A 16,427-nucleotide genomic window follows, 5' to 3' on the forward strand; every position below is an offset into this window, starting at 1 on the left:
GCAATGGTGCGATGCAAAGACATTAGTAGAACTAAGCTGATTGTATGCAGGGAAGGTTTCACTGCGTGCTCTTGCATCAATTGTATCGTCGAACTTGTCATAAGTTGAACAGATTAAGGATTCATTTCATGTGATTCATAATTTAGCGGGATATAGGGCCTATAACTTTATCGACTCAGAACTTAATCAGATTCTTCTATAATGGCACAACTGGACGCTGGTTTCAAACTTTTGAATCTGGTGATATTATCGGGAGTGGTCATTGTAATTGGACATCAATGTCATCCACTCCAACAAACTATGTATGCCGCGGAAAATCGCGCATTGCAAGGGTTTGCATATGCAACCAAAACTCTGCGATCTCGTGTTATCTGCGGACGGGAATGCAGCATGGATGAACGTTGCAAGTCGTTCAACTTTAACGACTGCAATGAAATGTGCGAGTTGAACCTTGCCACAAGACGAGAGCATCCCGAAGACTTCAATGCAACTCAAGGGAGTGTGTACTTTGATGCAGATGAGGACACACCTCTCTACTCACTGACTGATAGCTCCTTGAATCGCTTCGCAAGTTGCAAGATGCTCTTAGATGCCGGTTATCGTTTAAGCGGTGTCTACACAATCTACCCAGAGGGAGTCGGGAATGGCGGTCTTCGTATTTACTGTGACATGGAAACTGACGGTGGAGGATGGATCGTGTTTCAGAGGCGACAAGATGGCAGCGTGGACTTCTACCGTAAATGGACCGAGTACCAGTCTGGCTTTGGTGATCTGTCCGGTGAGTTCTGGTTGGGCAACGACAACTTGGTGTCTCTGACGTCTAATGATTCACATGGAACATGGGAGCTACGCGTTGATTTAGAGGACTGGGAGGGCAACACGGCATGGGCAAAGTACTCAGATTTCCAAATATCCCCGGGTGAGTACAATCTGAATATTGGCCAATACGATGCCAGCAGCACTGCCGGTGACTCTCTCGAGTATCACAAGGGAATCGCCTTCTCAACACAGGATCATGGAAATGATGATCTAATAATAACTTGTGCTTTCATCCACCTCGGAGCCTGGTGGTTTAATCACTATAATAATAATATTAATAATTGTGTGCACTCCAATTTAAATGGCCAATATTACCAAGATGAGCATGCAGCTGGTGATAGGGGCGTACATTGGCAATACTGGAAAGGCTCTAACTATTCTATGAAAACCTGCCAGATGAAAATGCGTGCAATGGGGCCATAAATACCTTTTTGCGAACTTTGTATTAAGTTAGTTATTATAAACTTAAAATTGAATGTTTTTGAATGTTTTGCATAAAATTTATCAATATAATTCCTGCCAGAACTTTAAAATTCGACGTCCAAAAAAACGCGACGTCAATTGCACATAATTATGGAACGCCATATATACTTCAGATGTATACTATTGCAATTTTTGATGATTACCACGTGAGTATAACATTGCTGCACATATTGTGCCCCCATTTACAACTTACAGACTTTTCATAATCATCTTTTCGAATTGTGACAAACAATTCTCGTTAAGTATTAAATTGATTTTTTTTTGTATTAAAATGTTGGTAGTTATGTTTTGTGCGAAACTTATGGGGCTTATTTTGGTCAATTTTCGGGGATGGACTTATGCGCATCGATCAAAATCCGTCAGCATGGGTGCATTTTATGACCACGGCATAGCATTTTGGTCTAAAGGTCATTTATTTAAATCTAAATTTAGAATTTAAACTATTTTTCGTGGGAATGGAAGTCAATAACTTTGCTCATTTGTATATATAAAGCATGAATATAACCACGCAGCTACAAAGTGGTAGTGCTTTTGAAAAGTAATCAAAGTGCTATGAGCATGGCCTACTCATTCTGAGAGGAAGGGATGGGGCCAGAACTTGAGCGTGATTCGGCATACTTCCCACAGTTGGGCAATATGCTAGTCGCTAATTTTGACAGAAAAAAAAACACTACAAAATATTGTGCGGCACACAGTCACTCCTGAAAGGTTCCCTCTTTGTACGTGGTAGAATTGGCTGCGTTTAAATAATTATTAGGTACTCTTGGTACAATTTTCGGGTTTTATTTCTAGAAATACAAATATTATCGAATAATCGAATGAAAGCCCAGACATCAAATGAAACGGCGGGATTTCTTTTAATCTAGTAAAAATTTCTTGTCAAGTTTAGTATTATTTGCGTCCTCACAACAAATCCTTTAGCATAGCATAGGGAAGACTGGTGGCTTTTTTTTGGGGGGGGGGGTAGGTTCCCAGTAGCGAAAAACAACAACAGTGTTTTGCGTCACATATATCATTGACTAAACGTGAAATGTGCTTTGTGGCAATATTCATGGAGTATCGATAAATGACAGCCAAAAAAACAACAATTTTTTTCAAACTGTCTAGTGCTCACAAAAGGACAAAGGACATATACATGCATCCATATTTAAGAGAAAACGAATATAGTACAAATATTTCATCAATGAGATGTAGTTTAACAAATAATATCAATATAAAACTGTGGTCGCGGGTTTTTCCTCAGCCGAGAAAGGAAAGAAAACAGACGAATAACTTCAGTCAACGTAGACGCGGAGATTTGCGATTTCAGCTCTTGTACAATGTGGTTTCGTCGTTGTGCTTTAACATGTAAATACATATAAAAGGGAAAAAACACTGTCAGAATGAAAAAAAAATACACAAATTGATACTATTTCTGTCATTAGTTACTCTAAACCTTTACATGTCACATGATGTAACGTATGCACTTTCTTTTTGCCAATTTTTGGGAAAATGACATTACTCAAATGTAATGAGCCTTGATTGACAACTGCTTTTATGGAGTATACAGATACAGGGAGAAGAATACAAGATTAATTTAGTTGGATCTAAACGACTTTCTATTGCCATTTTGCCTGTACATTGCAATTTGGGCCTACTGAGTGAGGAAAATCAGAACATTATTCTAATCGCTCAGTTTGCTGTTCGCTATTTTGCTTGTATATTGCACACACTCAGGTTCCAATGACCTATGACGTTGAATAAACCGAGTGACGAGAACCAATCCATGTTTCAGTTCTCCCGATTTGTTCTAAGTTTTCTGTTTGTTAAAATATGATTCGAGTAGTACCAGATGTTTAGCGGCTGGAAGGATGCTGGAGCATGCTACAAAATATAATAATCTACTCTCCATCTACTACTTCTTCTGCAGAACATGTCTTTGATGCTGTCGTAGAAAATAGTATTCAGTAAATCGGCGGATCAAGAGGGACACACACCAAACATACTTTAGACTGTAATTATCTTATAAACAATATTTTAAAGGCTAATGCCAAGGGAGAAAATGTGAAAAAAGTATAAAAACAAAATCACGACTAAACATCATGTTAATGAGGAAATAACCAACAATCAGAAAAAGTATATTACGGGAAATTCTTAAGAATGGTAAATGAAAGTTGGATGACTGTCTGATTTTGACCTGTTATTGTAAGTCTATGTCCATATGCCTACCAGCTCCCGCTTAGTTTCTTTTGTACGTAGATATCAATGTAACTACACGGTCTGATTCAACAGTGAAAAAAATGTTATTTGCATTTCGGAGTCAGTTGATGGGATGGGATTTGCAGTCTGCGTGTGGCACCGTCGTGCCACCGGCAATCAAGGTATGCGAACGATGGACGGGCGTGCCGTGCATGGCGTGCCGGGCCGGCCGCGCCGCCTGGCGGTGCAGAGTTCACCATGGCAATGCACGCGATACACGTGCATTGCCATCAAGTGCACTCATTTTTGAAGCAAAACTACTGCTGTTGGCAAATTCATTATTTTTCGTTTTAGTATATTATTTGTTTTTCCAAATATTTTCCTTTTTCTTATTGCCATCTCGATGTTCTCTGCCCGATTTAAATAGCCCATTCTATCACTGTCAAACTTTACTTTCGCTGATGTTAACAAGAAACTAATTAAAAAAAACAACACGCACGACGCTCTGCTCACAAACACGACGGACCTCTCCACAAACACGACGGACCTGCTCACAGGCACGACGGTTTTACTCACACGCACGACGCTCTGCTCACAAACACGACGGACCTCTCCACAAACACGACGGACCTGCTCACAGGCACGACGGCTTTACTCACACGCACGACGCTCTGCTCACAAACACGACGGACCTCTCCACAAACACGACGGACCTGCTCACAGGCACGACGATAACAGATAGGTGTCCTTTATAGTACACCATAAATGCTACTACACCAATCGAAGCAGTCAATGTTTGTATATTAAGGCCGATGAAAAAAACAACGGTATCTTGTCAGCACGCGCGTCGATTTTGATCATGCATGTCAATCGTGTTTTTATTGTTGTTTTTTTAAAATATTTTCCGCGGCTTGTTTATTAAACATCACGAGGCAAAGACCAAGTTGCCTTGGATATGGAAAATGTGAAGGACAGCATTTAGGGTACCTAGGCAAACGAGGAGGGAACCTACATGTAGGCAAATGAGGGGCACCAAGCAGATGTGGAGGACACCAAGGCATGGGGAGAGCATCGAGAAAAATGAGGGGCACCAAGGAATGGGGAAGGGCACAAAGGCAAATGATGGAGGGCACATTGAGGCAAATGATGGAGGGCAACAAGGTATATGAGGACACAAAAACTAAATAGTATCCACCTTGTCTGTCACAATCTAAGCTTGTAAAACGCCACAGCTTGTGAAGTATTGTCCAATTACATGATATACAAAATGGCCACGGAACACATAAATAGTATCCACCTTGTCTGTCACAATCTAAGCTTGTAAAACGCCGCAGCTTGTGAAGTATTGTCCAATTACATGATATACAAAATGGCCGCGGAACACATACAATTTGAGATAAAAAAAAATAACGTACACAATTCCCCATAGGGTTATCTATGGGGCGTGGCTAACTCGCAAACGGCGATAGGTCAATTCCGGAACTTTGGTCTTTCGAGAGACCGGCAATGTTTGTCTGTTTGGGTCATTTTCGCTAATCATTGACAGTATACCAATAGTGATCAAGCCTGCGTACGTCATCGTCTTGAAATCGTATGTAATTTAGTGTTGTCCAGTTTACCTATCCCATTTCAAAAATCTGGTTGAAAGGAAAAGGAAACTAGATATCGCACTGTTCACAGTGAACATGTTGTGGCATACGCATACACGTATTTCCAGCCGTAAATACGTCTCATTTTGGGAGAGGAATTTGACGTCCTGTGTGTACAATGTACTACTACTACTTGCACCATACGTACACGAGTTATTTCCCACACTGTTTCCCGCACTTCCAATTCCCCACGCTGTGAGCAATGCACCAGCACCCGTACATGTAGGCCTATGCTTGGCATGCATCAGCCAGCGCGGCCCCGAGTGGGCCGATCATCCTTCTGGTGGTTTACGGCAGTTTGTCTCTTCTCAGTCTTGGGATTGATGGCAAGCATTTACATCACGGAGGATGGCCATGTACTGCTGTATAATCGGCTGAGATTGAAGGTTACTGATAGCCATGTCTATGTAACGTCAGCGAGTAAAACAAAGCCAGTGAAAACGGTAACGACGTCGTTAACGACGTTATTGACGACACCAACAAACAACCAGACAAGTCAGGTGACTTTACATTGCAAGATGGTGTGCAGTCAGTAAGTCCTACCTTCAAAGCCTATTTAAAAATAATTTTTAATTTTACATCACTTAAGATTGAATAAAATCGGTCGGGAGGAGAATTTATATTTTATATTTTTATAAATTCCACTTTTTTTTTCAAATTGAAAGTGACTTGAGAGCCTAGAAGAGGTGACGCCATAGTAGGCCAGCCAAGATTGAAAAGTTCTCTAGAAAAAAAGTCACAGCATTTTTTGGGTAATAGCTGGCATCCATGCTAGATCAATTCTTTGAACCATAACAAACAAGATGTGGGTGGATGCCATAAATTTTGACCATAAATATACCTAATTTGCATAAATCGTTAATACTTGCCGTGTAATATATTTTTCTTCAGATTTGGGTATATTTGTTATTTTTTTCTTCATTTTTTGAAAATTTTATTTTGGTGATTCTACTTACACACCCTAACTTCAATAACACTTTCTAAAGCATATCAGTGACTGAATAATTATGAGGACATAGTAACGATCCAAAATGGCTACTAATATACCCAAAGTTGCGCACATTTAAGTTCTCTCCAGATATCTTCAATTAGTCTTGCCAAGCCTCAGTATTGATGAGCTTCAAATTCACCAAGTTGCCTACTGGCACAGTTACCCAATTAAAACATTATGGAATATCATGTGATCAATGTTAACGTTGTGATATTTAGCCCAGCAAACAAAAACAGGGAAAGAAAACATTTCGACAGTGACATAATTATTCCATTTTTTTTGGGGGGGGGGGGGGGGAATTTCCTTAAACTTATTCAAGTCTCCCACGTTAGACGATCCAACACCTAATTTAAGCCCAGTTTACGGACAGCCAGCTCGTTTTTGCCCGTTTTTGTTTGCTGAGCTAAATATCATTGCTCATATGATTTTCAACAAGGTTTGAAAAGGGTAACTGTGTAAGTAAGCAACTTTGTGAAGTAGAAGCTCATCAATACTGAGGTTTGGCAAGACTACTTGATGATATCTGGAGACAAGGTAAATGCGCGCAATTTTGGGGTATAATAGTAACGATTTGGGATCGTTACTATGTCCTCATAATTATTCAGTCACTTATATGCTGAAGAAAATGTTATATAGGTAAGGATGTGTGAGTAGAAACACCAAAATAAACTTTTTAAGAAATAATAATAAAAAAAAAATATACCCAAGTATGGGAATAAATATATTACACGATTAACAATTTATGCAAATTAGGTATATTTGAGTCAAAATTAAGGGTGGCATCCACCTACATTGTCTTCTCCACCCTTTGACTGATCGATCTGACATGGTTGCCTGCTATTACCACAAAATGCCGTCCGAAGTGGAATATTCCACTTTGACCGGTCCACTACCATGTTAACGGGTCTAATTTTGAAGACAGGCGGTGCTCACTAAAACAAAAGAAAATGTATCCCTTTACATCACTATTTGCGAAGGAGAAATTCAAGGCCAACACAGTCTGTATCGTACGGTAACATTGCGTATAGACGGCCATGTGGACCAGCCCCACGTACCGCCGGCAGTCATGGCACACGCCGACGGGTACGTCCGTGTGACATTGAATCACTACAAACAAAAACATTGAGACCTCGAAAAAATCTTGAAAGCAACACATACCTATGCAAAAAGAGGGACCAAATTTTGTTAATTAAACCTTCACTAAAGATTTCGATAGTTTTGATTATTTCCACTTTCCAACGCTGTTTGCGTAGGAAATATTTTACCTTCGAGTCTTTGAAATCTATTCTTGCATGAATGGGACATGCACCACGCTGGCTCCCGCCCCTTTCATTATCGTTCTTGCTGTTATCTAGTCATGTCTAGCAATGGGAACCAGTGTCCGAAAAATGCATGCATGCCGCATAAATTTACATGCGCCATGCGGAGAAAACCTGAGTTGTCCGAGGATTTATGAAAAATTTCTCTACAAAAAAATCACTAATTGGAGAAAATACACACTTAAAAATAATATAAAATAGAGTAGGTTTGGCTAATTCTTTTTCAGAAAAAAATATTAAATAACCAGGTGTAAACAAATTACAGAAATATCTCGCGAAATTGAGCAAAATATACCATTAATGATCTACATCATTGTTGAACTGTATTTGACAGTTATATTCAAAGTCTTTTACATAACTTAATCTTAAACTAAATTGTATTTAATATTAATGATGATGTTGCCATGATGAAAAGGGAAGTAGAACATAAACCTGGCAACATGTTCATTATAACAATGGAATTATATGAGAACACAGGGTCACGCGCGGCAGCCGTTTAGGAAAATATTGACTGTTCTGGTCTCGACCATGCATCCCCGGACTGCCGTACCGATCGTCCTCCAATACAGTAATCAGGATGTCGGAGGATCAAACGGCAGTCCAATCAATTTGTTTGTTCAACCTTATTTATAAGGTTGAATAAACTATTTGTACAAATAGTCAGTTTGTGGTTTTAAAATTGATTATTTGATTCCGTTATAGGCAGACAGTGGGCAGTAGAGGAAATATTCAATATTTGAGCAAAGGAATGTTGGCGTATATATAAAACGCTTTCAGAATCTATTATCTGCTGTTATTTTGCTATTTTAGATCGGTTGTACTGTGCGTGGCTACACATATTACATCGTGGCTCGAGCACGAAGGCACAGGAGATAAGAAATGCACTAGGTTGTTTTTTTAGATAAAAAGCGTAACATTTTTGGAGATTTTGGACAAACACTAATACATCAAAGCAATCTTGCCATTTTCTTGTGTGCAGAAAGAAATGATCCAGATTTTTACCACAAGTTCTTTTCGAAGGTTATTTTTCCTCAGATCTATAATAATTTAGCACTCTAAGATGGCTTATATTTGGTGACACAGAAAATGGAATGTATCCAACCTTTTACATAATATTTTTTTTTAAGGAAATGATCATTGTATTGTACTTTTTTTTTTTTTTACAGTGGGCTTAAAGTGGTAACGGCTGTTAATATAATATGTTAATATTAACTTGTGGTTTCTGACAGGGACACAAATTGGCTTTTTTTTATTCTCTCATATCAGGAAGTACTGTAAACAATATTCAAGGCATGTTGACGCAGATGAGGCTGTTGAGCGTAATATGCACAGCTTTGAGAGCTTCAAAAGGGTCTCTCTCAGACTGCGTTGTTTTGTATGTAGACAAAATAGGGGGCTTGTTAATTGTTTAATTATGCATATTAATTAGTGTTATTGTTAGGAAGAATTCAAAATATTAGTAAAAGTGATGTGAAGCATAAAATAAGCCATTCAAAACATAACAGAAGTCATGCACTAATCAATTGATGCACGAGAGCACATGTGACAGCTAACGTATAAGTTTGGTACCAAGGGTGCACGTTTACTATTAACATTTCACAATAATGGCAATTATAATGCGCAAAATGCATAACATTATGTTCTAATGCGCATAACAATAGAAATTACATGATGAATGAAACCGTACTATTTTTAGAATCAAAACTACAATACTAGATAATTATAGAGCAAAACCATAGAATCAAACTTTACAGGCTTAACATCTAAATTCAAATGAACAATTAAAAATCCCCGCATCTCATCTAGATGAGATGTCTGATGCAAGAGGTAAAGCAAAATCAACAATGTCTACATTCAAACAAATTACATAATACCGAGTAAGATTCTATTTTTTACCCCCGTGGCACTGCCCACTAATGAAGGTTTGAACAAAATCTATCCTTACAATACTCCCAGGTCGTCTAGTAACGATTTATCGTTGGCAAAACAAATATAGAAATAAAGGAACTGCATTAGAACTTTGCCAGCACAAACACGACGGGGTCCACATAAGCCGTCGTAACAGCCGATTTTCAGTCAGTGGAACCAGAACTCAACTTTTGAATGGTGTGTGTATAGATTACGTGCATGTAATATTGATTCTATTGAACAATGCTATTCAGTTTGCCGACGCGCATGAATACGGCGATGGGTGCGCAGACCAGAAACCGGAGACTTTTTTGTTTTTGCCTCAACCAATAGATGGCATTTTACTGTCTATCAAAACCAGGACCGCGGCAACAGCTACCGGTGTTTTCTTTTTCAACTTTAGGTAGCCAACTCTTATCGCTTATGGTTGTTTGTTTTAATATTGAGATTATAGCAGGTGGCTAGCATTTGAAGGTCGGACTTTGAAACCATGTGCCAATGCAATCTAAATAAGGATCGTAAAGATTCGAAGTGCTGATGAACTTTTGGTATAAATTTTATACATCGGATTTTTTGAAAAGGAATGATTCGTAATTGTTTGAATTACAGAGAAATTTGATGCAAAGTGCATTTGGCATGCGGTATATTGTTATTTAATTCTGGCGATTCACAATGCAGTGCGCCACCACGGAGACTTCATTTTCCTGGTGCATTGTGAAAGATGGTCGACATATTCGTAGCGCGGGACATTAGAAATTGTTAGTATTTTCCTGTGAGTAGTTTCGTGGGCGTATGATTCGAGTATCGATTTGCCCTTTTTTCTTTTGATCAAAACTTTGTTATCAAAATGTTGATATCCAATCACACATGGCAAGGGGCCTCATTTCACGTCAATTAATCGAAGATTTTTCAATGTAAAATTCACGGGAAGAATGAAAAAATAAATCCCCGTCCAAAACCCCTGCAGCATCGGGTTTTTGTTCATGTAGTAAACGAGGTAACGGCTTTGTATGAAAAAACAAGAACAAAAGCACAATTTCCTTTATTAACCCTAAAAGGGCCGGGGGCGGAATCCGCCCCCTCCCCTCGACTTTTTCCGCGATACCAAAAATATAAAAATTTCCCGGCGCTGCGCGCCGTGAAAACTGACTTTGCCCATATACGTCGTGTACACAGAGCAGAACTACCATTCGTACATATGAATAATTAATTAGCCATAATTCCAAAACCCTTTGACCTATAGTCATGAAATTTCCTGGGTATATTATTGATGAGTTGCTCTATGCATGTACCGAGTTTCAAAAAAATTTCTTGAGATCTTGCGGGGGTGGAATCCGCTCCCCCGGCTGAGAGATGGTAAAAATAACCCGGCCCTTTTAAGGTTAAGGAAAATGTAGTGTAAAAACATGTTCTGTCTTTCTTCATTTTTGCAGATCTGCAGGTAACTTCTGCGTTCCTCTAGAATTTGCCATCTTTGTCTACAAGACCGATACACCAACTGACAACATGACCTTTAACTTGCAAAATTATAATCCCGTTGTGCATATTGCAAGAGAAAGCAACACTTCTCACGAATCCTCAGTGCTGGAGGTAGAGCGATGTAACTTGGAGGAACATTTCCCTGGAGTGGAGCTCATCCCACGGCAGCCTAGCTGTGCTGTGATCGGTAACAGCGGTATCTTAAACAACAGCAGTTGCGGGAATTTCATCGACTCACATGACTTCGTTATCCGCGCCAATATGGGGCTGATAAAAGGCTACGAAGTTGACGTCGGCAAAACGTCAAGTTTGAATGCTTTTAATACCCTTCTGTTGTCTTCATACGGCAGTGCCATGGAGAAGACAAAAAGCAAAAGAAAACTGCATATACGGGCTACATTTTTCGACACCATCAAAACTTTGAAAGAGTCGATTTTGTGGTACCCGAAAGAACTGTACATAGGAAATGGTAGCTTTGCATCTGGCAGGAATTATCGGTCTGTAATCGACGCATTACGGAGAAAAGGATTCACTGGTATCCGATTTGCTTACAGCTGGAAACCTGTCCATGTCGAAAAGTGAGTTGTAAACAGATTAGTATATGCAAAGTGCATGTATGCTCTGATCCGTTTTGTTGATTGAGCAATGCAAGAAAAAGGATATTGCTGCGATGTATTTGACTAGGTGTTCCTGAAAATTAAGGTCAAAGGTTGTGTTGGGGCGGGACTTTATAATGTAGACACACCCTGGCATACTGTCGTCTGCTTCACTTGCAAATTTAGTTTTTTCACTGGTACCAGATCAATAGTTGCTGAAATCGGAGTACATGCTCTGAATTATTTAAATGCGTAATCAAACTAAGCAATATTTGTGTCATAAATCTCTCCACTACACTCACTTGGCAATCGTATTCAAGTTTCCGCCATCGTTTATCTTCCTATTAAGGAAACCGTCTGCTTGCGTCACACACACCCGGGCAGCCACCAGAGACCCGCTCGCGAACTGGGGCGGTCTTGGTTGACACCGAGGGCGAGATTTGTTTTTCCCAAACGACGTAAGCAAATGGGGTGTGCTATGAGGTTTTGGACTTTCCTTTAAAACATGACAAAAAAGATATAAACGAAAAAAAGGAAATGAATTCGAACCGAATGAAATTCGGACTTTATTTCCCTTTAAAAAATAATATCCTCCAAAACCGTAAAGTGGAAAAGAAGAAAAAAAGGGAAAATGGGGTTTTGAACTCACACCCTCCGGTCTCAAAACCATGGCATTATCCAGCTGAGCCATCTGAGAGCTCGACAGCAAATTGTCATGGCATTATATACCTGCGTATGTATATTAAAGGTATCGTGGAGGGCGCTCAGCAATCATCCATACGATGTTCTTTGGGAAAAATAATTCGCCACCGGGACAGACACGATCGAATGCGTGCTCACTAATCAAATACTCTCTTGTCAGTTTCACTTACACGTGTAAGCCAATCGGACGCACCCATTGCCAAACAGGCGCATCGAGTGATGATGTACACCGGTCTCATTGGTTTTGACAACCTTATCAAGACGGACCATTTACGTACTATCATCATGATCTGAACATTTAGTTTTTAATAACAGTTTCTTCTTTCCCCTTCAACTCCCATCCTTGCAGGTTATGGGGCTTACCACTAGGAGGCACGCTTGGATTAGACATATACACAGTCGCTCGGACGTTCTGCTCGAACATCACTCTCTTCGGATTCTACCCGTTCCACAAAGATCTGGAGGGTCGAGCAGTCAAGTATCACTATTATGATAAAAGGAAATTAGACTTTGACCGCAGTAAGTGGCACAATTTTTCAATGGAACACACCATACTGAAAGAGCTGGAACGACAAGGGAAACTGACTTTAGTCGTCAGAGATTGCAAGCCAAGAAAGTAGCAAAAATGAACTCTGTGTCTCCTGCAGGGGCGGCGGCACTGGGGGGGGGGGGGGGGGGGGGGAGTGCCCCCCGCGGGGGGGGGGGGCACTTGCCCCTCTCTCTCGCATTAACACGATTGTGCAGGCTTCTCGAGATGGAACACTACCCCTCGAAAGCACAAATACCCCTCTTGCAAGTGTGCCCCTCTCGAGATAGAAAATTGGCCGTCAAAACAATAGTGCTCCTACCGCAAACCGCATCATGCGGTTAAATGACAAGTCAGACAGGTTGGCAGTTGCAAGTGTCGCAGGGATAAGGTTAACTTGTAGATTTCAACGTATTTCGGGGGTGGGGTGGGGTACGAATTGGAGAAGCCTCCTAAGAGTAGACCATGTGCTCTGCCACCCTGTAATACCACAGACCCCTCAGTTAGCAGACCAGTGGCGGAAAAGAGACTACTGTGTGTTTGAGTTCCTCTCTTTCCCCTTGTTGTTCTTGGGCGCGCCCCGTCAAGTGAGTGTGGTTTTGCTGAAGTCATTGATAACTATATGGAATTCTGTTTTGATGGGTTATATTATTTAATTAGTGTATTATAAGTTTTGAGGAGGTTTTTATCTGTTTGTTTACTGATTGTTTAAGGTTTATGGCATGTTTTAGTAAGTTCATGGACAGCATTGTGTGTTTCATCACTTGAGTTTAGGAATTGCTGTGACTTGAAGAATTTTGACTTGTATCTATTTGTGATGGATCATGTTTGTTAGAGTTTACTGATTTTCGAGGAACATTGCGTTGTAACAAGGTTGAATTACCGACGTGTTTTCTTAGTAATGACTTGGTTTTCTTAATTGCCTTATTTTTTCTCTCGAATGGTTAATAAAATCTTTCTGTTGCATTTGTTGTTATTAAATTACATTGAATTCGTTTGGTTATTTTGATATACGTTTCAAAGAGGTGCATGTGTAAGCCAGAAGGACTGGTCTCCCAACAGCTTCTTACCGTTAGTTGCTAGATAATGTTATATTCATTAGCTAGAACTGTCCAAGCTGTTCATTTACTGTAGATTTACCTTTCAATATTGTGTATTGAATCACCTGTTTCAGTTAGTTAACCTAATCTGCTTTGGACCTGTGTACAATTATTGTTCAGGACTGTTGAATTACCCCCTCGGTTATTAGTCCCACCCTGTACTCAAGGGAGTGGCCAGACCTTATCTTGCTTATTAAATATTCACAAGGGATTTTGTTGTTCTTGGCCAGACTGAAGCAGGTCCACATGACATTGTTTATATTACCTAGAACTAGTGTATATGTAGCTTGACTTTGTTTTCATTGTTTACTGGTTCTTATTGTTGTATAAATCCAGTTTTATAGTTGTCTTTGGAAACTCATATTAGCCAATTTCATTATATATTTGTTAGCTTCTTCGACATAAAGTTTTTTTTCCAAATAATGGGGTTGTCTCCCATTTTTTCTTAGATAAAAGTTTTAAGTCTTTGTTATTTGTTCAACTTGAAAACTTTTGAATACTGTTATGTTTTCTATTCCAACTGGATTATTAGTTTTAGTTCACTCGTGGAAGAAGGTTTTGAGACGTTCTTTTCTCTGGAACTATGGGCGTTGTGTAACTTATTTATAAGTTTTGTAATATAAGTTTGTCTATGTTTTAATTGCTTGATTCAGGAACTACCTGGATTTCAGTTTTACATGCTTGTTATCCATGGAGTTATCCTTTTTCTTGCATTCTGGAGGAATTTTTCACATATTTTTCTAGGTTCGTTTACTCGCTCGTTGAACTTTACTAGACAATGTATATTATAGGTATCCATATCCATACATTTTGCATGCCTTAGACCTTTGCTCCTTTTTTTCCCTAGAAGGACTCTGCACTTTGTAGTTTACAATTTGTTAATCCTCCAACAATTAGTTAATCCTCAAAATGATGGACGCTACCTTTAAAACATAACTAAATCGGTACATTTATTGGGAAATAAACATTTATATTGCGCACTCATCTGTCCAATGGAACACCCAAGGCGCACAAATGCAAAGCAAAAACAAAAAACAAAAGGTTGCTTCATGAGAAGGTTTATGAAAAGCTATTGGTGAACAGAAAGGTCTTGAGATCGGACTTGAAGGACTGCAGTGATGGAGATGTTTGGATGTCTCTTGGGAGAGTGTTCCAAACTCGTGGTGCAGCCACGAGTGACCTGTCTCCCCAGACCGTCTCGATCTGGTCTCAGACAGCCTGTGGGTGTTCTAGAGGAAAGATGATAATAAAGGAAAGATGATAACCCATCTTAAGTCATAAGATAATCTCAATCTGACGGTTTCACGTTATGCACTGTCTACTTTTGATACTAATTTGGAGAAAATGAAACAACTCCAAATTAATTTAATTTACCTTGAATGACAACTGTAACAGCGTGCGCAGGTAGCAGAAAAACTACATTATGTTTGGTTGACGTAAACGCGTTTATTTTGGTGATAAGCTTGTATATTTCAGTGCTAACAACGAATTTCAAACCATTATTGATTGTTATTATAACTCAGTGTACTATTTGCTATAATAATTTTGCTTGTATATTGCGGCACAAAAAAAAACAAAGAAGGTTCCAATGACCTATGACGTTGAATAAACCGAGTGACAAGAACCAATCCATGATTGAGTTTTCCCGATTTATTAAAAGTGTTCTGTTCACAAGAATGTGCTTCCAGTACTGCGTTTAGCAGCTGCAGGGCGACTGGGCTGTGCTTCAACCTCGTCTACAGGACGTCACTTCAACCTCGATGTTACGACTTTTCCACTGGATCAAAACTAGCCCTCAAGCCCGATTGGTTGCCACAATATTTCGTAAAATCGTTCATAAAGGACTATGCAATACATTTATGATCTGATACTTTAATGACCAATGCGGTAATACAATTCCTTGACGTTTTTGCGCTGCCGTCAGCGAAACGCTGAGCTGTCCCAAAGAATTCCGTAAAGTGGAGCTGTTCATCACCAGATGTAGGCTTTCTGAATTGCGCAACTGGATCTAAACGTCTTAGTGAAACATCGATTATATCTCAGAGTTGTACAGTGGCTTATCCAGAGGGGGGCAGGGGGCACCTCCCCCCCCCCCGCCACCGGCGGATTTTGTTGAAAAATATTTTTTTCAGTTAGTATTTCCATAAATGGTTAGAGGTTTGACAGCAACCTCCCCCCCAAAAGAAAACACCCCAAAAACCCAGCTCAATAACCGTTACAATGCGCCGTGAAAATCGGCATCTATTTTCAAGTATGCATAATACTGGTCAGTTTTAAAGAGCGCCCCCATTTGGAAGATGGATACGGCTCGTATCAGTAGACTCGAATCGAGTCGAGTCGAGTCGAGTCGAGTCCCAAAACTGTTCAAAAACATTACTTTGTTCTTGACGTTCTTCATCTACTCCCCAATAAGAGGGGAGTGAGAATAAGTTCCCGATCACCCTTCACGTGTTGGTTCCCGTCATTCGAAACCCTGTTCTCGTGTTCATTCAACACAAGAACGGAGCTTCGAATACCCCCTGTCTAGGCTACTGGTACGCGTGTATTTAAATTAGTTTGTAAGATTTGAGGCTTTGCATGGTGGAGATACTAAATAATAGGGAGGTTTCGCAAGCGAACGGATACGCTTACACTTACGTTTAGCTATCCGTATCCATTTTTTACTTACGTGTAGCGA

At 39.8% G+C, this 16,427-nt stretch overlaps 2 protein-coding genes across 2 annotated transcripts; both read left to right on the top strand.

The window, feature by feature from the left end:
• Nucleotides 1-201: 201 nt before the first annotated feature.
• LOC119731851 (microfibril-associated glycoprotein 4-like) lies at nt 202-1,242 on the top strand. Its single transcript, XM_038205133.1, has one exon. The coding sequence runs from the start codon at nt 202-204 to the stop codon at nt 1,240-1,242; it is 1,041 nt and encodes a 346-aa protein (XP_038061061.1).
• A 3,799-nt stretch (nt 1,243-5,041) lies between these two features.
• LOC119731714 (CMP-N-acetylneuraminate-poly-alpha-2,8-sialyltransferase-like) lies at nt 5,042-12,780 on the top strand. Its single transcript, XM_038204936.1, has 3 exons — nt 5,042-5,661; nt 10,781-11,404; nt 12,474-12,780. Exons 1-3 carry the CDS (start codon nt 5,360-5,362, stop codon nt 12,742-12,744), a joined length of 1,197 nt encoding a protein of 398 aa, XP_038060864.1. The 5' UTR covers nt 5,042-5,359; the 3' UTR covers nt 12,745-12,780.
• Nucleotides 12,781-16,427: the final 3,647 nt, after the last annotated feature.

This window comes from Patiria miniata, unplaced genomic scaffold (assembly GCF_015706575.1).
Source record: "Patiria miniata isolate m_02_andy unplaced genomic scaffold, ASM1570657v1 HiC_scaffold_24, whole genome shotgun sequence".
NCBI lineage: Eukaryota > Metazoa > Echinodermata > Asteroidea > Valvatida > Asterinidae > Patiria > Patiria miniata.